At 42.2% G+C, this 25559-nt stretch overlaps 1 protein-coding gene across 1 annotated transcript in view; it reads left to right on the plus strand.

The window, feature by feature from the left end:
- The window catches only part of LOC122402926 (protein bric-a-brac 1-like), a 98127-nt gene extending 73239 nt beyond the window's left edge, over positions 1 to 24888 (plus strand). The window contains exon 4 of the mRNA XM_043406162.1: positions 21635 to 24888. Within this exon, the coding sequence (XP_043262097.1) occupies positions 21635 to 22690 (1056 nt within the window). The 3' untranslated portion in view covers positions 22691 to 24888. The remainder of the gene's footprint in view (positions 1 to 21634) is intronic.
- The last annotated feature ends 671 nt before the right edge of the window (positions 24889 to 25559 follow it).

The raw sequence follows: 25559 nt of genomic DNA on the forward strand, positions 1-25559 counted from the left end.
AACACGACGTCAAATTTCTAAATATCCTCGAAACCATTAATTTCCAATCACGCAGGTTTCACCAGTGAGCTTTGCTAAATTTATAAACTTCATCGAAGTGTCTTTGCCAATTTAAATACAAGAATAATTTATTTCCCTCTGTGCAGGGTTCGCGAATAGAATTGACGGAATTTTTAGAATTTATTCTCTGTATAATTTCGATATAATTTTGGTCGCGATTTACGAACGACGAGTGATCGAGAAAATTAAACGCTTCTTCTCGCCTCTCAGCGAACATCATGATTGGAATTTTTTGGAAAGTATGTTTAATGGCTTTGGTGGATATCGATCCTTTGAGTCGAAATGTTAATCGACGAGTGCCAACGTTATTCAGCGCTCCGTTTTAAATGTCGTTTTCGTTATTAACCGTACTTTATTCCATGTTAATTAACGCTATCTTCAAAATTAAATTGGAAACTGTTACAAGAACTAGTCGCCAGTGCAGAGGCTTTTCTGGCAGCGTTTCAGAGTTTCGCTGCAAAGCAACGCGTGATTCATTAATTACGAAATTGGACTCCGTGATTTCGGAACTAATTCCGATGAATTTTGTAAACGCTACGTGCATCATTCTGCGTCAGAAGGTACTCGTTTATTTCCATGACACAATTTCTAATAAACATTCAACGCATAAACCATCGACGGAATCAAAGGAATCCACAAAATTGGTCTCACAACATACACCTTTCTTCCTCATAATTTAATATATATTAAAATTATACTTATCTCCTCAAGGATCCATGATTCTAAAAAATTCTAAAACTTTCAGTAACTTTTCCTTTAAAGACTTAATTTATTATACCGGTAGAATATTCATTAAAATTCGTATTGAAATTGCTTCGATAGCTCAAGTGGGTTCCTTTAAGCTATCGATTTCTTTTTAAACGTTTCGGTATTGCACAAATTTTCCAATTTGTTTGTTCGTCGAATTCGATAGGATTTTCGGGCCCGGAAGCACGAGCCGACCAACGCATCCGTATTGGCGAAACACATGTGTTCCTAAGGTTAAGCGTCGGGTCGCCCCGCGTCTCTTGCCCTCGACCCTTGGCGCTGGCCGACCGATTGTCGCTGTTAAAATGGGGAGAGAACCGCGCGAGACAGAACAATAGTAATAGCGACTAAGTTTAAGGCGTAACGATCTAAAGGTGAAAAAAAAAAAATATATAAATATACACTGCTCGACTAGATAGTCGCGATAGAGAAACGGTTCGTTCGTTGCGGCGGCAAGCGATTTGCTCATGGAAGAGAAGATCGACTGATCGAAAATGTCCCGGGGACGAATCGACGCGCGTCGTCGAGACGCCGACAACCGGGACTCCGACCCCCGCGCAGACTCGATATATTTTAGACTTTAATAGGAGACTGACTGAGAGAACGGGAAAGGGGTACTCGTATCAGGGTCGACCGCGGGGGTTGCACGCGATCGATTGTCGATGTCTCGATCGTCGAGGCGTTTTCGACCACATTTAATTTCTATCAAATACTCGCGCATTATTTGTACCAGCCTCTTCGACGATTATGACTTCGTTCGACCATCAAAATAAATATTCATTATTTTCCAAAGTAACGTTTGTTTACGTTCGCTGAAAACATATAAATTAAATTTAAATTTTCACAGACAAAGGTTCGAATTTATTTTGGTTTCAGACAAAATAATCGCCGAGGAGGTTGCTTCTTCATTTCCACGATTAGGGGCTGAACTGTCCCTTGATTGCTCGAACGGCTTCTTGAAAAACACGTGTGCAAACGTGGCGAATTCTTCGAGTCCTTAATCGTGGAAAGAGGTAAATTCGTTCGGAGCAATTTGTGTTAATTATCACTGTGGGCATGCGTTTCGTAAATATAAATACAGTTTCCGGTGCGCTTCGGGCAGCATAATGCATAATTTTAAGGGGTCGAAGTTCATCGATGCCCCCCGAGTTTCCGCGATTACTTTCGCGCTCGATTAATTATTCGCGATAACGATCGCTTCGAATGCACGATACGACGTTAATGCTGCGAGTTACGTTGATTAATGTTGCGAAGCTGCGCTCTGCTTTGAAATTCGTGCGCGAGAAGAATGACGAACGCGCTCGGCGGTTCGTTCACGCGCGATAATCCGCGAGGACGCATCTCGTGATTTTCGCGCGATCAAAGAGCTTCGCGCGGGAAGAACGTTTCTTATCCGCCCGCGTAGCATCGCAATTTGTCACGTTTCCCCGAGGAAAGCTCTGGGAAACCGTTTACTCGGAGGCTCCGCGGAAACGATTTTCCAAGAGGTATCCGAGAAACCGTTGCTCGCGAGAAGAAACGGAGCAACACGGTAGAAATTTCAATTGGATAATTTTTAGTGGACTGAAATAGTTAATTGTTAAATACTTGGTGCTCAACAACTACGATCCCGAGGGTTCGACCGTGCGTGGAACGAAACGAACCCTCGACGCGTTTGTTCGAACCCCTTCCGGTCGTTTTCGTTCGATACTCGTCGTCCTCGCGTTGCACAAAGACGTTTGCAATAACATTCGAGCGGACGTTCCCGGAAGCGGAATAGTTTTGTTCTTCGACTGAAATTGTTTGACGTTCGTTACGTGGGTGAGAAGAGTCCCTGCTTCCGGGCACCTATCGAAGCACACGACGTTTGTGCGTATTAATATTCGAGCGATGTTTCGAGGACGCTGTCGCTAAAGGGGTCGAAAGAAATAACGATAGAAATCGCTCGACATCTTCTCTTCTATAATGATGATTGCGTTCGCGGACGAACGACGAGAAGCGTGGGCGGTTAATGGAGTTAGAGTAAAAACGAGTAAGTAATATCAGTTCACACGGGACAACCTACTATGCAATGAATCCAATAGCAATAACTGTATAAACAAAGGTGAAGAAAGACGGATATGAAAGAGAAAAGACGTGGAAGGAGCGCGGTGAGTGTGAAAGGGGTGGAAAAGGGCGAAGAAGAGAACCTCGCGGAGACGTCGAAATGACATCGCGCTGCATATATTATATATATATATGAAAGAGTAATAACCAATAAACTCGAAACCATTTCTTCGGCTCCGCTGATCACGCTACACTATATATATATATAAATAAATGAATAAAATGAATACATATATATATATGAAAAAATATATATATATTATATGTCAAGAGATATTTATACTAGTATTTTAATAGTTTAGTACATAATGCAATATATATATATATATATATATATTATATATATAAAGAGAGAAAGAGAGAGCGAGAGTGCGAATGTACTATACAAACGATAAAATGAGAAACCGAGGCGCTGTAAATACATACAACACACATAGAGATATTATTCTACGATATAAATATATATTGAATATGACTAGTGATACTGACATTAACATAGAATTATTGTATACACCGGCGTATTGATATAGACGAATATGTGAATAGGAAAACTAATCTAAACTGAAATTACCTATAGGTATGAATATCTAGGATAAGGTGAAATTTATTATACCGTATTACATGTACAGGAAACACTGTACGTGTAATACGTATAATACTTATATATATACATAAACACACGTAAAGATGCGTAGGCATTAACTACGGGGGACACCTAATCATAATTATTGACATTATGATAACGTTTAGGCAGAAAAAAAAATAACAACCTAGCGCAATGAAAAAAAAAAAAACATGTTGACGAAATTTTTAGGTAGATACTATACTTTATTGTTTGTACATTGGGCACGAATGCTCTATTATTTTACTGTGATCCGTGTTTTGTACGATTTTCGAAGTCACACCGCACATGCAGGGCCGACGTTAAACGGACGCTTCGACGACACCGACGATCCGCATTCGGGTTTCGCCAACGTCGTCGCACATCGTCGATAATCCTAGATTTCGTCGCGTCGGAAATTTTTGCACGATAGTCTTTCCCCGTTGTTTCCATCGCTTCGAACGCTGTATCGTTGCTTCCGGCGATCGTGCAAGAATTCGTAGAGCGACGGTTCGGCTCGAAATATCTCGACGCCGAAGAGAACCGACCGCGAGCAGAATCGTACCGATCCCGAGAACTAACGTCGGCCCTGGGAACACGCGTCTCGACCAAAAAAGATTGCATAACCCGCTTTCACGGGAATTCAGAGCTTTTATACTACGCGAATTCCATTACATCGTGTTCATTCTTACACGCCGCGCCTCGCGCGGTGGATTATCGTCGCGGCGAAATGGAAGGATTTCGCGGTACAATCTGCGACTCGTCGTGCAACGGGACCGTGTTCGGGAATCGTTTCGATTTTATCCGCGACGATAACGATCGCGCGCGGCGAACAGTAGTGTCCAGGCATACACGCTGCTGCTCTTTTCGGTGATAGAGGGAAAGAAAGATTTACCGGCGGAATGGAGAACAAGCGAAATCGAAGGAATCGCTAACGATAATGTTGGAACGAAAAGAAAGAAAAAAAAAAAAGATAAATAAAAATCATCTCGCAACGCGACAATGAGAGACGACGTTCGGACGTTAGATTTTAGTAGTATCGCCGATAGGTAAACGCGCTTTTACGCTTCGAAAACTGTGGTGAAAAAGAAAAAAAGATGTCTAGGAAAGAGGCTGGTCGGATGTTTGGTCGGAAGTTACCCTCGCCTCGAGTATGTTTGCGAGAATCCGTCGCGGATTAAGCGTGATCGATTCTCAAGGGAGGACCAGTTTAAACAAACGGTGCTAGGACGCTCGATCGAACTCGTCCCGGGGGAGGAGACCCGTCGACGAAATACCGGTGAAAAGAATTTTAAGTCGGTTTTTGATAGAATTTTGTGGCTCCTGCAGGTTGCCTTTAGGATAGGAACGAACGTTTGAATAAGAGATGCGTGGGCGTACGATCGTTCGTGGGCCCGAGACGTCGTGGAATCGCATAATTCAAACGAGACGTATAGAGAAACGAAACATATCGTGTATTTTATTGTTGGGGGAAAAAAACGTTTTTAATACAGAGTAGCGCGTTGGGGTGGCGTGTGCAACCCCCTTCGAGTGTTCTTTAAACGTTCAGCTTTTTGTGGTGGTGGGTCTTGAAAGAAATTTTAACCTTTGGTTCGAGTCAAAAATAGTTGGAAACTATCGATGATCGTTTCGAATCGTGCAACTTTAAATTTAAGCTCGTTTGGGGTGGAATTACCGTCGATCGTAACGTTGTAAGGTTTTAGCCATTCGACGGAGTAACTGACCCATTTCGATGAAAGAAACGTCTTGTTTAGAGGGGAAACACGGTGGACTGTCGATGATTCTTACCGCATGCCTTGGACAGGCGAATCGGAAGCCGATATAGGTACGGAGACACGCGTGGAGTTGCGGTACCGAGGTCAGGGGTGTACTCACCTGGCGCCGCCCCAAGTCACGCCCACCTGCGCAATTCCAAGCGTAGGCAGGCACGCCTACACGTGCACCGACACAACGCTATACTCTCACCTACGAGACCTACATACAGTCTCGGGCAAAATTCTCCGGACGTTGATTCGTGCCGGACGACGATCAGGCGTTTCCGCGAACCAGGCGCGATTGGATTTACAAAAGTTCGATGCGAGACAGCACGAACCGAAACACATAAATTTCTTGCCAAGAAAAGTATAAATACCGGAGTCGATTATTCCGGGAAAATTTATTTTCGACGAAATGTGCCGTCGGTCTGATCGCGATAAAACGACTCTGTAACATTTTCTGGGAAAAATTGGTAAAAATAATTGGCAATTTTTTAGTAGGAATCTAATCTGAATTAGTTGTGTGAAAGTTATTTGGAGTAGAAACAAAATTACTTTGAATTACTGAGAACTGTTATTTCGGAGTAATTACTAAAAATAATTAGTAATTTTATAGTAGAAATCTAATCTTGATTAGCTGTGTGAAAGTTATTTGGAGTAGAAACAAAATTACTTTGAATTACTGAGAACTGTTATTTCGGAGTAATTACTAAAAATAATTAGTAATTTTATAGTAGATATCTAATCTGGATTAGCTGTGTGAAAGTTATTTGAAATGGAAACAAAATTACTTTGAATTACTGAGAACTGATGTTTCGGAGTAATTACTAAAAATAATTAGTAATTTTATAGTAGAAATCTAATCTTGATTAGTTGTGTGAAAGTTATTTGAAATGGAAACAAAATTATTTTGAATTACTGAGAACTGATATTTCGGGGTAATTATTAAAAACAATTAGTAATTTTTTAGTAGGAATCTAATCTGAATTAGTTGTGTGAAAGTTATTTGAAATAGAAACAAAATTACTTTGAATTACTGAGAACTGATATTTCGGGGTAATTATTAAAAACAATTAGTAATTTTATAGTAGAAATCTAATCTTGATTAGCTGTGTGAAAGTTATTTGGAGTAGAAACAAAATTACTTTGAATTACTGAGAACTGTTATTTCGGAGTAATTACTAAAAATAATTAGTAATTTTATAGTAGATATCTAATCTGGATTAGCTGTGTGAAAGTTATTTGAAATGGAAACAAAATTACTTTGAGTTACTAAGAACTGATATTTCGGAGTAATTACTACAAATAATTAGTAATTTTATAGTAGAAATCTAATCTTGATTAGTTGTGTGAAAGTTATTTGAAATGGAAACAAAATTACTTTGAGTTACTAAGAACTGATATTTCGGAGTAATTACTAAAAACAATTAGTAATTTTATAGTAGAAATCTAATCTGAATTAGTTGTGTATAGGTTATTTGAAATGGAAATAAAATTACTTTGAATTACTGAGAACTAATATTTCGAAGTAATTACTAAAAATAATTAGTAATTTTATAGTAGAAATCTAATCTTGATTAGTTGTGTGAAAGTTATTTGGAGTAGAAACAAAATTACTTTTAATTACTGAGAACTAATATTTCGGAGTAATTACTAAAAATAATTAGTAATTTTATAGTAGATATCTAATCTGGATTAGCTGTGTGAAAGTTATTTGAAATGGAAACAAAATTACTTTGAATTACTGAGAACTGATGTTTCGGAGTAATTTGGAAACTGCAATTCAGAGAAAGAGCAAATAACAGATAGCTAAATTTCAATGCTCCTATCACTAATTACTAATGATTAATGCCTCCATACGATATCTGAAGAACGTGTAATTACTCAAAATTAGAATTTGAAGTAAAGAGATCACAACAGAGGAAATTAAAAATTAAACATATTCGAAGATAATTATCAAGAGACTGGTGTCTGCAAGAACTGAAAACTGTAAAGATAAGAGTATGGAAGATAAGTTTCATTCTTGTTAAGTTAATAATTTCCTGTCCATAACCAATTTATACCTCCACGCGATGCCCAAGAAATATTCAGTCACACAAACCTAGAATTTCAAGAAAAGAAACTCGCGAGAGAAGAGATTTAAAGTTGCACGAATTCTGATATTTGCAAGAACTGAAAAGTATAATTCAGAAAATGAGAGTATGTAAAATTCATTATTGTTGATGGTAATAATTTCCTGTCCATAACCAATTTATCTCCAAGAAATAGTTACTGAAAATTTAAGAAATGGAGTAACCATCTCGCAGGCTCGAGGACGACTTTAACGCGAGGCAATTTCGCCATATTGGTTTGCAGGGCGCGGGAATAATTGAATAACTCCTGAAACGCTCATGAGTCGAATTATATCGATCCTTGCGCTCGTAACCGCCGGAAGGATATCTTGATATACATTTATTCCGGAAATCCCTCTCTCGATGTCTCTCGAATTTCCCGATAAAAACGTTTCCATGAAAAGTAGTACTAAATTTCATGGGAGATACAAAAAGCAAGGATGCATCGTGAAAAGTGACAAGCGTGCATAATTTATATCCGTAGCCCGCGTCTCTGAATACTTAAAACGAATTTAATATCGAACGATTTATTCGCATCGGTGATATCGGTTCATGAAAATGAAAATTAATAGGTAATAGTCTGTTAGGATTAATTTTTAAACCGAATGTCTTTTCGTGGCTACGAAAAAATTACTTTTTATTAGACACTTTTCTGATATCAGTTTTTATGAATTATTCGTTAACCGCTGATTATACTAAACAGACTATACCGCCCGGATCGAAGAACAGAACGATACGATTCATAATGTAAATACAAATGTGCACGAAGCTATCGACTGACCTGGTACACAAAACTGGCCATTCGAAACGAATTTATTCCGCCATGCAGCCGTAATACTATAAAATATTTGTACATTATCAGTGTAGGGTATTAGAAATAGGATAAGATTTTTATTTTATCTCCGTTGAACGTCTCCGTTGCGCGAGCGAAAGGGAACAGATACATATGAATATAGAAACAAATAGAACAAGAAGTACAAAAATGCGTAAGAGGCTAGGTGCAGCCAACGTGCTGCCATTAAAACCTAACTTCAATTTTAAAACCTAACCTAAGATTGCTTTAATTGGTCAGTTGTATGCAGGGTGTGTCTAACAGGGTGTACACAATTTGCAGACGTATTCTATGCTAAGAAGAAAATCTTAACAAAAATGTCCAAACATTCTATTCTTTCAAAGTTACATTATATAGGCAGAGGCTAAATTTTTCATATAAAAGTATCGAAAATTAATCAGGATTCCATAATGATACAATGCAAGCATATCTAAATAATAACTACTTCGTGGATCACGAAATACTGGTCTAACATAAAGTACCTGGACCTTGAAAACTTATGGTTAGGCATATATTTATCAAGATTCCTCTCTTAGTTTCGAGACGTAGAATACACCTGCAAGATTTTCGGCATCCCTTTAGACTCGAGGTGTACTTTATAATATTATGGCTGTATAGTAGTACGATAAGAACCTTTTAATTGGTCTGTAAGTTTTGTGACATCTTCAGACTCGAGATACACTTTCTAGTATCATGGCTGTATAGTAGAGTAAGTACGTTTTAATTGGTTTGTAAGTTTTGTAACGCCACTTTGGACTCGAGATTATACTTTATAGCACAACGGCTGTACAGTAGAATAAGATCGTGTTAATCGGACAATTGTGCGTCAGGTCAGACCATAAATTCCAGCACGTATATCTTCGCTTTACGAGTCGTTTCGTTCGTTCATTCTTCTGTGCAGTTAGTCTGCTTAGCATAATCAGTGTGTCTGTAATACCTTGAAGAGCGTCGTAAAACTTGCCAGGTATATTTCGCTAGATCTACCGGAAAGATCCGCCGTTACGATCGAGAATATTCCTAGATAAACGGATCGGTACGATCAGAAATTGTTGCTCCAGGATTTTCTTTCGAACATTAATTTACGAGTTATTCAGGCGCGAGAATTTTTTAAAAAGGATTCGATCTCAAAATTCGGATTACCTTCTGATTTCTCAAATCTAATTTCAAAACGAAATCGTAAATTAACGATCAGAAACCGGAAAAAGTAACGAGACCTTTCTAGGCGTCTCGAATGATTAATTTTCGCTCCAATCCATTAGCCAATTAGAAACTGCCTTTCACAATCTTCACCCTGAAAATTATTTTCTGAAGTTGCTACTCATAATTCGAAACCTGGAAGAAAATCTGTGCAGCAATATTTTTCTGAAATTGCTTATTAATCGTCGTCTCGTACGAACTTCGACTGTTGCAAAATAAATCAACGATCGGAGATGGAAAAAGGAGGTCGCGAAACACTTCCAGGCGTCCAACGATTAATTTTTCCTTCGATTCGTTAATCAATTATAACTTTCCCGTAAGAAACCATCGTTATTACGTCTGAGATGTGCAGAGCAAATCTCATAACGATCTAGTCTTTCGTTCGGCTCATAGGGAGCCCATTTATCGAACCCCTTTACTGCACCAATTTACCTCAAGTGATCAGAAACAGTTGTTCCCATCGCACGTGGCCTCTATGTTGGATCTCGAACCAATTTTGTACTGCCCCTTCAGTAGTTTCATCACCAAATGATTAATATTACGAGCAGTTGCTATCTGACGACCCAATAAAAACATACGAATTTGTTTCTTTTCCATTACCACGCTTCTAAGTTATACTCAAAAGTGTCTACATCGCTTTCAAACAAAGTAGACACTTGACTCGAGGGAGACCCTGTTTTCGCAATTTATTTCCAGACAAATACAAGATGGTTCCTTTCTTGCGTACACAGTGCAGTGTTCCTCCGCGATTGGTTGTAAATTGTCATCCCTTGGGAAGAGGGTTGCGTAACCCTAGGCATTACGTAATCAGAGGAGCCACTCGTCCCTCGAATTTTGTCCTGGACTGTATCGACAGGTGAACGCTTGTTAGCGCTTCCAGCAGCGACCCGACACGTACAACCCCTCATCGGTGTGCGTGGTAGGCCTACGCCTACCACCCCCGTGCGACCGATCACACCGAGACTGCTCCTACTACCCCAGTTCGCGACGACGCGCGTTCCCGGAGTTCGCGGAGCGGGTCACCCGGTGACACGTTCCTACGTCTATCCCATTCGACGACGCGGTTTATAGCCGTGTGTGCGCCCCGCCTCGACTTTTACCTAGAGAAAAGTTAGCCTAACCTTGGGAAACTTGTCCAAGGATCGCGAGCGCACGGGGTGCCGCGTGTACAGCCGCTCTTCAACGAGATTTCGAGGTTTATCGCTGCAACTGGGATCTCGATCTCCTTCTGTCGACACAGCGATGATTCTTAAGATGAACGTCGCTCCAGGCTTCGAGCACGTTCATCTTTCGTACAGTAGAAATTCGACGTGAGATATTTATACACAACTGTATCTGTAACTGTATTTGAGCTGCGAAATCACCTTTATTTGAAGATCCTCCGGATGAAAGGGATAGAAACGTTCATCTTACGAATCATTTCCGTAGTCGTGCCGTTACAAACGTAAAAAAAACGAGCTTGTAACGCACGGCTTCAGCGATTATTCGTAAAACGAACGTTTCCATTTCATTTGGAGGGTCGAAGACAGAAACGTTCATTTTACGAATCATTGCTGTAGTCGTGCGTTACAAGCTCGAATAATTAATTTTCTTGACGTTGAGAATTACTGTTATTACGGAAGATAATGTCACGATGAATTGAAACGAATCCTAGACTGTTAGGTTTTGCAAAAGGAAATGTTGAACGTTCAAATTTGGAGAATGTCAGATTAACTTCGTTTTTTCCCCCAAAGTGGTAAATCTCGACGAATGTAAGGGGAGACCCTGCACGTTTTCACTGTAGGATAGTTCGTTAAAAATATTGAATTTTCGTTGGTGTCGATTGTCGCACAAATCATTTTAGCTCGAGGATACTTGATGCTTTTAACAGCGCGAAAGCACTCTATTAGTTCGTTTCATAGAACACACCGAATCTTCAGGAAGTAAAAGTGTCGATTGAACTATCGAATGTTATACACATCGCTGCTGTCAGACAATAATGGCAAGATCCTTTCTCGAAGAATATTTGATATTTCTAATCGTCCCACGCACTCTAAGTTTGAGCTCACGTAAACGACAAATATTCTGTGGGAAGGCAATTCAAGTAGGATGTATTTTACGATGTTAATAGGACAGAAACACTGTAACGCTTTGTTTCGTAGAATAGAGTCAGCATCGAGGCTTTTAATGCTTGTTCGATAGAAACGTATTTGCTGCCCATCGATAATGAATCAATAATGCATTCGATAAAAAGTAACATTGATTAGACAACGTTTCAGATTTTTAATAAGACGCACTGTATCGTCAGGAAATCCCAGAAAATATTTTACAAAGAAACTTGAATTTATCGAGTCATAATTGAAACATTTATTATGGTTATCTGCCATTGTTTTCAAAACAACTGTACTGAGTCCCTTCGCTACAAAAAGCTCCGACATTTACTTTCCACCTTGTCATGGTTGCTGAGTCATCTTCTAAAAAAGTTGCTCCAAAGAGACGACAGTCGTATACAAAAATCGTATTACAGACCGAGAGAATTATAGTTTCGATTACAAAATTAGAACTATTTCTGCGACCAGAGGCTCGAAATATTTTCTGAGATATTCCAATAGTCCGTTTTCGTAGAACGCAGTCAGCCATTAAAGCTTTTAATGCACATCCAATGTAAACGTTTACTTGTAAGGAGTCGATGTATCGATGGAACTATCAGAAACTATCAACATCGCTGTAGTCGACCAATAGCTGACGTGATCTTTTTCGCGACAGTTTCACTAATGTGCCACGCGCCTCTACCACTCTTCATTCTGCCCTTCTAGGCTTTTTCACTTACCTCGTCGTCTATTTCAGGAACTGCCGGACAACCTTTTCAGAGAGTCGCGCGAGGGTGAAAAATGTTGCGTGACATTTTTGAACTCGCGTCCTTTTTCCCGGGGAAGCTCCGTGCAGAACCGGTGGCAAACGATTCGTGAAATTTTCCATTAGTACTTCTCGTTTTTATTTCGTCCTTTTTCAACCCGAGACACGGAAATTGGATTTGGCTCAACCCCGACGGAGACATTTGTCGTTCGTTGGCTCCGGGGGGAGGCGGATTCCACGAAAGACTACTTTGAAAAAGAATTTCCAGGATTACTTTGTCATGGCGATCCTTTGACTCTATTGGTCATTCGATTGGGTAATTAAACGTATCTCTAATACGGACAGTGGTTTGTTAATTTAGATTCTTTCCTCGTAAATTTGGATAAATTCAGAAATTTACGTGCCTTGCGGCGATTTAATTCCGCAAACAATTGCATTTTCCACCAGCACGAAAAGTAAGCTTGCGCTTTTATTTAAACGAAGAAATACAATCGGAAGAAAATATTGTTTCGAGTTATGGAATATTGAATCACAATTTTACACGAAACGTTTATCATTATCGATTGCAATTAATGTTGCCCACGGAATTGTAAAGCTTATCCGATACATTCAGTTTTCATTAATGACGAAAGTAAATCGTTAAATACCGTTTCGGTAAACGTTGCAAACAGCCCGCGATCGTTTGTATCGAAATAAATCCGTTCAAATGAAATTAACGCCCCCATAAAAGCACCGACGGAAATATAGATGATTACAGAATGAGATCAAGTGGAAATCGGCAAATATTTTCTGTTTAATTCGTGAAATATTCTTGTAATTGTTTTTAAAATCATCGATTTTCCATTTGTTATTCATATTTGCACCGGTAATAAGGTACATTACGAAACGCGAGTACGAACAATCTCCGTTTAATTGGTAGCAAAGGAAAATTTTTTTAAATTATCTGGTGAGGAATCTACTCAACAACTTTGAATGAAACGTTAAAGTTTCTATGCAATATTAATTAAAATCACCCCCAATAGCTCGATCTGACTAATGTTAGATATATATATTATTCTGTTATGGCGCTCACTGCGCAAAGGCGTAACGTTTAAAGAACACCGACGTAAGAGGAGCGCGCTGATAAAGTTGACGTCGCCAGATTTCCTCAAAAGCGAACGTTGCGAAAGCTAAGGATACCGGGAATCATCGGCGTCGCATATTTCAGTCATGGGGCGTCCGTTTCTGCAATTATCGAACGGAGGGATATGCAAGGCCGCACTTTTACAGTACTTAGTAAGCACCTCGTTCAAGGTCCTCGGATGCTCGTCGTAACCGTAAATCCCTTCGCGTGGAAGTTGAACTCTCTCGCGAATTTGCTGCCACGAACATCGTCTCGATTTTCATCCACGGTCTGTGCACTTTCGCCGTTAATATCGTACGGACGATACAGACTCGACGGAAGTTTGAAAAATATTTTAGACAGGTTTGTCCGTTCGTCGACAATCGTCGTCGTTAGCTGATAGCAATTAATTCGAATCGAATTGAAAACTTGGAGGAATTTATTAGGTCATTGCCGTTCATCGATCGTAGGTAAAAATATAGGAAATTGGGTGATCGATGAAGAAACGGAACGTAAAAAATTAAGGTAAAAGGATTTTGAAATTTGTTTGTTAGAAGGGGTTGACAGTTGGCAAGAGATTTGCTGGCGCACGTGGTGCTAAAGACTGGTGCTAGGAGTTCACTCGTTAGCAATATTTGCAAAGTGCAGCTCGTACTTTGAGGGAAAAAGCATTAATGGACGGTACTATGAATCCATTAATGTCACGGTCCGTACGCGAGGCGAACTGATCGATTCGAAAATACGTCGATCGCGCTTTTCTCCGAGCGTCGGAAGAATAGAGAACCGCGCAGACTGGTCCTTTCGACGAGACTCGATTTCCGCATTCGCTTCTCGGTTCGTTCTTTCTCGTTTGCTCCGGAAACCCGCAGAAACACACACACACATATACACGTAACACCGTAACACGCAAAGAGACGACACGAGCATCGTTGAAGATACCTTGAAAAAGCCACCCTGTAGATCGAGATCTTTGCATAGCGCTAACAGATTGTATAACACTTAACTAAGCTTGCCGTATATAAAAACGAGAGAAAGGACGAGAAAGAGAGAGCGCGCGCGAATGATGCAGAATAGAGACAAGTATGCTTGGTGTGCGATTCAGAGTGAGAGCGAGAACGATAAGAAGAAATAACAGTAACACACACACAAAGAGAAAGATGACGAAGAACCTACGAGTTGTTATGTTTTCTACAGTAACGTTTGTACCGACTTACAACAATATTTGTACAATATACGATAAAGAAACGTACCTATACAACATAGGTTACCCAGATGCAATAACTTTTTTAAACGGTATTACCAAGCCGGGATATTTTTCATACTTGCAACGAGTCGCGCGGGACGCATCCGGTCGGCCGTGGAAGCAAACCGCGGCCGGCGAACCGGAAGCCCGCATGATACTACATCGTTTCGTTTTGTGTGCCAACCAAGAGGATTTTTAGATTTTTTCCTTTGCAGATGTGTGACGCGCGGCCGCGACCCGCGCCCCGAATTTCTCTGTCGCGAAAATCGATGACGCCACCCCCTCCCACCCCCCCCTCGTTCCCAACCCCCTTTCCCCCTTCCCACCCACCCCCCTTTTACCCCCAATTGCCGTTTCCGACTACAATTCAGTACACCTTGACACCCAGCACTTGACGTCCAATCGCTTTGATTATCGAGTAACTAAATAGAGATTAGAGACGGAGTGTCGTTGTTAAATGCGCGTAGCTAGTTTGCCTCGGTCGCCACACGCCGGAAGCGAGGTGCCATTTTGCTCGAGACGCACCGTGTGTTCGAACGTTTCGCGTACTTCTTGACGAAGGGCCGCGATGATGTCGAAGAGAATTCTCTGGGTATCCAATATCGAGGAAGCTCGAAACAATGACGAGGATATCGTCGATCGTTGACACAGTTGCCACTGTAGGTAATTTACCGTGGACATCGTTGAATCTTACGCTTGCTTTTGTTTCCGTTAGAGAAAGAGGTGCTCGGGGAGACTGCGCTAAATTGTTTATTGAGCAATCGACGGGTCTCATTGTTCTCCACATTGTGGATTCGATGTCACATTATCGCTCGTAATTAATCTAACTACGTCCATCTTGAGAAATATTTTTCACGGAAATGATAATCGAAGACAATGGTTGCATTTATTTTCAAGTCGAAGATCGATATATTTGAATTTGCGTTACTTATTTCTCAAAACTTGAAATTCTTGAACGAACGTTTTAGAGACAAAATCGTTGGAGAGCCACCGTCGTCGAACATAGAAGTCGATGGAATAATTACGAGCCGTAAAAAGTTATTCGAACGACCGTTCATTTTTTTTTAAATCTATGGAATTTGTTCGTTCCCACGGACTCGAGTGCTCAGAAACGTGGAAGGAAGATTGTAGTTTAATCCGAATACCCAAGAATAATTAGAATTTACTCGTCACGCGCGAGCAACTTTTAACGACGTCATCGCGGCTTCTGTCTACCGTGGACTCGTTTCCGGTCCAGAAATCATCGAACAAAATGAGCGCCCGTAGTCGTAACGATCTAAGATCATGCAAGAGCGCTCGCTGACACGTTAAAACGTTCGCAGACGACGACGTAGATTCGAGAAGATCGCGAGGACGGCAGAGGCTGGGATGTTTGAAGGATTTATCTGCTCGTACGTGTTTCGGCTCGTTTCTCCGCCCGGTTGACAAGTTCTTTTCCCCGGAACGTTTCTCGAGACGCGAAAAGAACACGCGCGATGTCACGTACGTTTTACGTCAATGTTTCGTTGCGACTCGCGATCGTTCGTGCCATTGTTCGCGATTAAAAATTTATCTGAAACATTTATGACGCGAGAAACGCGTTCGAGATCGGTGGTCTAACCGTGCAACAATTTCAGTAACGTATATATATTATTTTTCCATCGTTTGCTCTCCAAATAATTGTAAATTTCATTTAATATCTCATAAACGGTGAAAACAATTACAAAGTAATTACGGACTTCTTCCACGGTGCCTTCGTATTCATCGAAGGCCTGATACATAAAATATCGGTTACGCCACGATCTCTTCTTACCCGTGTGCAAGAAAAATCCATACGAATACTTCATGAAAATTTATAGCACCGCTCTTTAACAGGTTCGTTGCACAGGAAGTAGATTTACCTTGCCTACCACGCGTTTATCACTTCCATCTTGTTGGCTCCGCGGCGGTGATCTATTTACTTTCCGAGTCCCATTCTTTCTCAGAACCCCGACACAGTCCGACTAAGAGTTTTTTAAATATCATTCGATTCGAACGTCTTCGCACGATTCGATCGGACAGAAATTAATTCGCCGTGAAAAAAAATTAACGACGATTCAAATTCGAGAAATTCTCGTAAATTTCGCCGATTGGCGTGGCTCGTTCCGACACATCGGGACCACCCCGTACGTAGGGAATATCGCGTGATACTCGGAACTCTCTAGCGCGACCTTGCTGATCTTAGATAACGCGGTCCGCGATAGGACACGTATATGAATTATCGAAGCGCGATCTTCGCGGCGGAGAGGACGACGGCGCGAACGAACATCGGTGCGTCTCGTTTTCGCGATTTATTCCTCCGCGAACGGTCGTCTCGACGCGAGATTGCGACGCGATCTTCGAAATCCGTTCAGCGATCGACGATTCGCAAGCTCGTTCGGTCGACGGTGCTCCCAGTGGAAGCCAGGTCAGAGGACGAACGAAACACACATGGTGCTCCGAAAGCTTATGCGTCTTTCTGGCGTTCGTTGTATTGCAACGAGAGGAAAAAGACCTTCCGCGAGCGGGGCTGGACGTTACCCGTCGAAACAAAAATCCTCGACGTCGGGTTCGGTACTGTCACCTGCTTGACGACCATTTTGTCTTACGGAACGTACCTGTACCTCGAAGCTAAAGAGATTGCACTCGAACGGAGCTAAGAATTTTTGGAAAAGTTGTCGAGGGGCTGAGAATCGAGGAATTCGAAGAAATTGATGAATTTTTTTAAGAGTTAAGGATGTGGAACATTATCGAATACATCTTCTAAACCATTCGATGTTTATGTAACTCAACTGAATCATTTAATGTTAATTTGTACCAAATTGGTAAATGGAAATCAACTTTCCTTTGAAGCATTTAAAAAATAATGAACTGATGGAGGATTACATAAATTTTCAAATAATTACATTGACATATATTAAACATTTATTAGAGTTAAATGAAACTTGTAAATGTATTAAATATCTACATGGTACCAAGAGTAATTATCAGGGAAGTTAAATCGTCTCACAGACCCTCAGAACGAGACTCCAAATTTAACTCAGTTTTTCTTCAAAGCTTGATGATATAATAGAAGAGTATGCAAAGCCTCCAACAACTATATCGACGCTCAGTTAAAGAAATAACGATGAATCTGAATTGATTGTTCGACACTCTATGGTTACCAGCCCCTCGATGACCAGCTATTAAACGATCGTGGACGATCTTAGCAGCTCCGCGAGGTAGTTTCTTGTAACGTAATTGCCAACGGATAGGAGGAGTTTCCTCTCGCGGAAGGACTGTGGATCTCCTTGTAATACTTGCGATTCCCGCGCTTCCGTCGTGTCCGTAGGAACAAAGAACAGGAAGCACGCGGAAGGCGGAGGCTCGCGAACGAGGAAGGACGACGCAAACCTCCGTGAAAGCTCGCGCGCGCCAAAAATCGAGAACGCGGTCGAAGGACGCGTTCGGAGGGGCGATTTCCGTTGCGGAAGAGCGAAACAACCAAGAGTACATGAGATACACGTCGAATGAATGTTTTTGCTGTTAGTCGCGGACCCGATGTGCGAGTCGAGCCGGAAAGAGGGGAAGTCTGGTACGCGAACATGCGAAATGGACGGCCAGAACGGGCGTCGTATCGGACGGCCGTCGTCCGTTTCGCGCGTTTACGGGGAGATATGTGCGTAAGGTTGCGAGTCTGTTTGATGGAAGAGACCGGAATGTCACCATCGCGGCTAGTAAGTGATTTTTGAAAACGTTGTCGCGCGAGCACGATCCCCGTGGATCGCTCGGCCGGCACGACAAAGCCGAGAAAAGACTTGTCCGTAAACTCTCACCACGTCGATACGCGTTCTGATCATTGTGGATAACACGCCTTGTTTCGTGTAAAATGACGTTTCTGTTTCGGTTCTTAGGCGAACGAATGCATATCATAGTTGTAAATTAACAATTTGTGAAATAAAAGCTGCAAACTGTTTGTGTTAACAATAGGTCATTGAACCTGATGTCTGTTGTCTGTTCTTCCCTGTCCGTTATTTTCGTAGCGGGACGAGAGTGACCCTCCTGCAACACGCTGCTCCGTGAACACGATTTTAATCACATTTTTCATCTTTCTAGAGTCCTACTTGGATCCACTATTATCTCTTTTGTTCTTTATTTAACTTTTATCAAGATTGAAAAATCATTAACAACCACAGTTACCATACAAATTTATTTGCCTTATACAAGTTCCTTTCCAATTTTTGTAATACTTGTAATGCAAATTAACCGTGTTACAGGAGGACCACCCGCAATTCACAGGTTTTTCCTTTTTACCGTTCCAACGAATCGCGTTGGTTCGGTTCCATTAGAATTGTTTATCGTGTGTTTAAATCGTTATTAGTTCTGCGTTACGTCGACGTTTTATTTGAATGATTTTTAAATCGCCCGAAGAAATGTCTGCTACGTCAGTATCCGTGGTAAAACGAAGAAGTAGATCGCGTACAAAATACGCAGAAACGATCGGTAAGTTACATCTATTTTAAGAACGCAAGCTTTTTCTCTATTTTCGTAGTTTGAGAAATGCATGCCCTCGCTGGTGATTTCATATAAAATTTGCATCCGCAATGCTGCATTTAAACGGTACGTGTTCGCTATTATTGTTAATAAATATTTAAATGTGCCAGTAATTTAATTTACAAAAAATCATTATTTATTCCTAATTTTATTAACACCTGTTGCAAGCCTCAATTCAGTAGTATATTTACTATTAAAATTATTCCACAAATTTTCTTGTACTTGGCTATAGTTGATAGTTAACATATACACAGTTTTGTGTAAACTCTGATACATGAATATTTTGTTATTCCATCTACATTATTTTACTATATCACATTATATCGTATTACTTACATTATATTATTATACGTTATTCGTGTCATGTACTTCTATTAAAATGAAATTCATGTTTTTTAGCGACCACTCATATTTACACGAGATTGGCCATCCGTAGATAATCAAATCAGAGTATCAACAAATAAAAAAGTATTTTCCAAATGAAATATATTTTTTTATATAAACGTTTCCAACGATCTTTGTATCATGTGAAGTTCATATCTTATGCACTTCTAAACGCATACGCCGGAAACGAAGGGGTGTTTGATAAGGGCTCGTAACGAGCTCCATTTTATGCCTGCAAAATCACGAGTGGAGTGTTTGCAATTTGAGAATTCTAATTTTTATGGAACACGGAAAAACACTCTGAAGCTTGTAAAAATAAACTTTTTCTTGCGGAAATTTCCTCCGAAGTGGATCTAACTTTAAACTGTAATTTCACCCTATTGCGACGGGAAAGTTACGCGATTATAAACAAAAACAGTTCTCCGCAGAGTGATGTTGTAAGAAACAAATAGAATATTTAGATAGTATACGCAAAAGATTAATATTGCAAATTAAATTAAATGTCAAAAATTCACTTGTACTGGATTTATTCAAAACAAAATTGATTTTTCGATCGTTCGAACCTGCATGAATGGAACCACGGGAGCTGCGAGTATAAACGCAATTTAGTGACACGTAGGGACACTTATAAGTAATGAATCCCGTTCGTAACGTAATCCAATTAAGTAACTTGCGAGGAGCTTTCAGATTAAATTTTTTACTGAAAGGAGAATCATTTTTTACGCGAACCTTCACGCTCTAGTTCCACGCAATGTCCCATTAAAATCACAATCATCTAGTTGGAAGACATCTCCTATCGGCGACGCTTTCTCCAAAGGTCAGAACTAAATAAAGAATACTTTTCCAACTCCAAGGACACCCGCGTCTAGTTACCGAACAATTCGCCGCAGACTCTTTTAAACGACCTCAGGCCATTCCACGTAAAATCAATTACTCTTTGCACTGGGTGCCAGGGATTTTGATAAAAATGCTATGTAGAATTAGGGAGCAGGCGATCAATTTTCGATTCGTAAAAATAATACCTATGAGAAATTTGTACAGAAAACTCGATCCTTTTCGATTAAAACGATGCAAATATACCAACCTTGTGCAGTCAATAAATTCTGGAGATAAAAATTCATTTACGAAACTCCTTTTCATGGAAAAGCAGAAAACAGAAATGAACACAAGAGGAAGTGGGACAGAAAATAAAATTACGGAAACATTTCTAGCCACAGATTATATTTTCGGTAGTGAAATTTTTTCTCGAAAATGGTTAGGATTTCGAGGGTATGTGTATTCACCAAAAACGATTGCAATTTATCCCTGCAACCAAAAATAATTTTTTTTAGACAGATTTGAAACTTTTCAATTTCGCTGAAAAATTTCTCCTCATTTCTATTCCTGTCGATTTTTTTTTTAAATTTGTTTTTGATTTTTAATAAAATCAACCATGGGTAAGGTAGTAATACAATGTATTAATAAAAAATAGAATATATAAAATTCCTACGCTTTATTCCTCTACTGTTTAGTATCGACGTCACTGCTAGATGCATGTGGCTGTGACTTCTTTGTTTGTGTACAATATAATCAAATATGTATGTCTGCTATAGAATGAAGCAAACATGCTACTAACTTCATACGCAAAAAATATTCAAATTTCAATGGAAATTGTCTCACATGCAAAAAGTGGAACATTCCCTTAAGTGGATCCTTTTATTTTAAAATCTGCGTCGAGCCATGGTGTGCCCATGATTAGTCTAATAAATATACCAGAACCAATCAATTTATTTCTCTCGAAGCCACCCTTTGGTCAAAATGCCAGTGCAAAAAGGTGATCGATGAAACTTGGATTGTGCCTGCGAGAAAAGTGTGGCGTCACCTCCCGTACTCGCCCACCAGAAGGGTCGTGCTCTCGCAAGCACTCAACCAACTCCTCCATTCCTACGTATACACTTCTCGACCGATTACCCAATCATCTAAAGCAGAGCCTGCTAGGATTCCCTCACTGACGAGTCCACTATCTCTTCTTTCCTTTCCGTTTCTGCCTTCCCAAGATCTTCATCCTTTCCGCCACGCGCGAAGCAACGCCACGAAAGGAAGAACATTCCTCCAGAACCATCCCCCCCGTCGTCGAATCGACGTTCCATCTAACGGACCCACGATCGTTTCAGGTGTCGCTGGCTCTCGGTTTGGAGGCAGGGGGTTGGGGCGCCCTGGTGGAACGATCGGCCGGCAGCGGCGGAAGCGGTTCCCTGTTAGGTCACGGCGGTTTCGCCGGTCTGGCGGGGCTGGCGCGTCGCTGCGGCGTCTGCCTGGCGACGTTTCCTTCCGCCTGGTTGCTGGAACGGCACGCGTTGCTGCAGCACGCCGGCCAGGCGAGCGACGACAAGCCGTTCACCTGCGAGCAATGCGGCCAGCGATACCGCTACCGTTCCGCGTACGTCAAGCACCGCGAGCAGAACCATCGGGCCCGTCTGCCGGCCGACAAGCTATTCACCTGCGACGTGTGCGGCATGCAGTTCAGGTATTTGAAGTCGTTCAAGAAGCACCGTCTGAACCACGCGGTGGAGCGTCTGCACCGTGCCCCGGAGCCTCAGAGCACCGCGTTGTCGGTGTCCGCGGCGGCGGAACGCAGCGACCAGGTGTCCAGCACGGGCGAGCCCCTGCAGCTGGAGACCGGAAGCGACACCACCACCAACCCCAGCGAGGAGGAGACCCGTGCGACGTTCGCGGAGAACGCTCGCGAGGAGAGCGTGTCGGAGACGGCCAGCGTGCACGAGAACCCGGGCGAGGCGGTCGAGGTACAGATGACGGAGGCGCCGACAGGCAACGAGAGGGGCTCCGGGGCCGGGGGCGGCACCAGCGAGGCGGGCGACGTGGAGGACAACGCGGTGGACGACGACCGACCCGAGCCCACCGAGGCGATGATCAGCCTGGCCAGGGGCAGCCACGAGGTGGACAGGCGCGAGCGTCGGTTCGCCTGCCCGTTTTGCGGTAAGTGCGTTAGGTCCAAGGAGAACCTGAAGCTCCACGTGCGCAAGCACACGGGGGAACGACCGTTCGTTTGTTTGTTCTGCGGACGGGCGTTCGGCGGGAAGAGCGATCTCACCAGGCATCTGCGCATACACACCGGCGAGAGGCCCTACCATTGCGAGATGTGCGGCAAGTGCTTCGCCAGGGCGGATTATCTCTCCAAGCACCTCACCACGCACATACACCAGCGCTGAACGAGGCTCAAAAACGAATTCTGGGACGTTCTTGGCACTTAATGCGTTACTCTATGATCATCCGGTGCTTCCGTGTTTCGTCACTCCTTGCCCTACGATTTAAAGTCCAACAGCGTGGGCCCAAAATGTAAACAAAACTACCCACCCTTCGAGCCATTCCACGCTGGCACGTGGTGTTTACATTTGGCCCGAGTCTCACGCGTGGTTGTAGGGCAGAGGGTTAATATTGTTTGCGAGGCACGCGAACGAAACGGCTCCTTTGGAACTCATTCGCGTCGGTGATTCAAACGGCCACGAACAGGCATCGAAACAAGTACTATACAGAGACGACTCGTTGGCTGAGTCGATGGCAACAATTCGGAAACAGAGCAGGATGGAACCATAACAACGTAAGCTAACAACGAATACGGAGATCCTACTCCTGCGTAGAGTAACTACTAAGAAGCTAAAAGCGAGGAATCAGTGTTCAGTTTGTCGGTGCCTAGCCAACAGTCATCTCTGTATACAATCCAACAGTATCATCGAAACCTCGACAACGATCTGTGGCTGGCCTAGAGGATCATTAGAATTACTTTCGAACGTTCATCCAGTGTCCAGCCAATCTTAAAGATAACTAAATTTTGTAATTTCCAGCTGCTCATTGAACTCTTAGATGGGTGAAGAAGTATTTACTGAAATTTGTTGTACACATAATTTGTAACTCTTGTCCTCATACAATTGAAGAGCCTTTTACTATTTTCACAATTGAGAAAAATGATTGCAGTCCTTGTTCGGTGATATTACGATATTGGCCTAAAACATTGTTCGAATATTCTTCTTCGTAACGCGAATGAGTCAAAGATGCCTCTATAGTTTAACAACTCAGATCCTACGCGTCGCGTCATCTTATCCTGCTGAAAGCAAGGCTACGGAAGGATAACAAGGATCGACGTCGTATCGCTAAAGGACTTTTCCAAGTTATCCGTGCGACGCTTTCTTGCTGATACTGATACTGCAAGTTACCGCGACCGCGTTGACTCCTCGAAACGCCACGATTCGAGTTAGATTTTGTATTCCTATGGTTTTCGATTCGACGAGGAGAACGGTAGACAATCGTGGCGAATTTCGAGCCTCTCTAGCGGTCAACGAATCGTACAGGCGATTCGCGTGCATGTTTGTTAAACACGGAAGCACGAGGGATCGAAACGACACAAGTACAGGAACGTCCACGTACGAGAGGATGACATTCGAAGACGGACGCTTCGGTCACTCGTAAAGTACTCGTTTCGCTTCGTTGAGACGATCTCGAAGACGAGAGGCTTCGGCACGTAATCCCGGGATCGGAATATTTTCGAAGCAGAAATTCGATTCGAACTGATTTTTCCAAGAGGGTACTCGTCGTCTTTGAATCCTCCTCCCGGAGTTCGTTGAGCCCAGATATTTTCCACGAGTTCTTTCCCCTCCGTTGAGATGCTTCGCGAGAATAGAAAGAGAGCGAGAAAAACGTTTCGAACCGAGAACGGAAGAGAGGAGAATCGCGTATCCATCCAGCCGTTGGCCCAGCAAGACGAGTCAATTACGCGAGAAAGAAGGAAACGAAGTAATCGTCAACGACGATGGCGTAAAGCCGCGGCTGGGGCTTTCGCCCGGCATCGAAACGCGAGAGTCTCGCGTTACCACGAACACACACACTCGTGAAAGAAGAAAGAAGAAAGGAGAAGAAGAAGAAGAAGAAGAAGGTTTCTACATAACGTTAGTGAAGCTAACTTGTGATAAGGATTTGAAACCAAAGAACGCAACGACGCGGCAGACGAAAGTCGATTGTAAAACAGTTCCTTTTTGTTGCCCTCATCGTCTTCGCGTGAAGATAATGTGCTAGCTATCGGCGTGGTCGATGTGATTTGTACGTCGCGCGCAATAACGATGATTTTTCCGTACGCCTCGCAGCGCCGCGGCTCTCGTTCTTGCGAGGAAGCCTCTCGACGCGTTTCCGGCGACTTTTGTGGTGAACGCGCCGAAACCGCTGCCTTTTAATACATTAATATCGATTTGACGTTGACGTTCGACGGTACGCGAGAATAGTTTAGCGATTCAACTAGTCGCGAAAGAATAGTTTTCCCCAGCAGATCTGTGGGAGTCATGGATTATCTGCAGCGGACTATATTTTTTAATGCCTTTTTTTAGTGGACGTCAAACCGACGTCGATATTATTTCGCCGAGGAAACGGTGCCCTTCGACGGTCAAAAAGACTCGAACGCGAGTTGACGATTTTGCTTTGGAAATTTGTTTTCTGTTCGAACTTCTCGTTGTCTGTTCCGGTGCGAATCCCTAGAAAATTTACCATATTAAAGTTCTAAACGTTATCCGATCCAGTATCTCTTCGATGCAGTACAAAATTTACGTGTTAATTTGTATCTCGCGTACAAGATTCTCAACCCTCGATACAGTAAAATGCTTATCAGGCGAAACGCTTCGCGTGATGAAGGATTGTGTTCGTATTGACGCCGACCGCGAGCATAACGAGCAGCAACGAGAAAGGTTTTCAACCGACAGCTATCCGATAGCAAAATGTTGTATTACGTTTAATTTTCCATCCGAGGAACGCCACTGTTGCCATCTCCAGGGTCCCGCGAGTCGATACCTAAGAATATCCTGAACGAGAGTGCACCCAGAAGGACGCCGGTTCCTCGCCAGCAGCCGTCCTATCGCGGCCACAAAAGCGGAAACGACCGATACGATAGACTTCTTCGCGAAAGCGCGCGGCGACGTGTTCGAATTTGGCATCGAACGGAGCGGACAGGCGTGTTTCTATTGCGCTAGTGTTGCCGGTGCCTTCGAACCCCCGTATCCTTTTTAATGCGACATAGCAATAAAGTGTCTTTTTTTCGTT

Source organism: Colletes gigas, unplaced genomic scaffold, assembly GCF_013123115.1.
Source record: "Colletes gigas isolate AHSC1104 unplaced genomic scaffold, ASM1312311v1 Colletes_gigas_Sc00001, whole genome shotgun sequence".
NCBI lineage: Eukaryota > Metazoa > Arthropoda > Insecta > Hymenoptera > Colletidae > Colletes > Colletes gigas.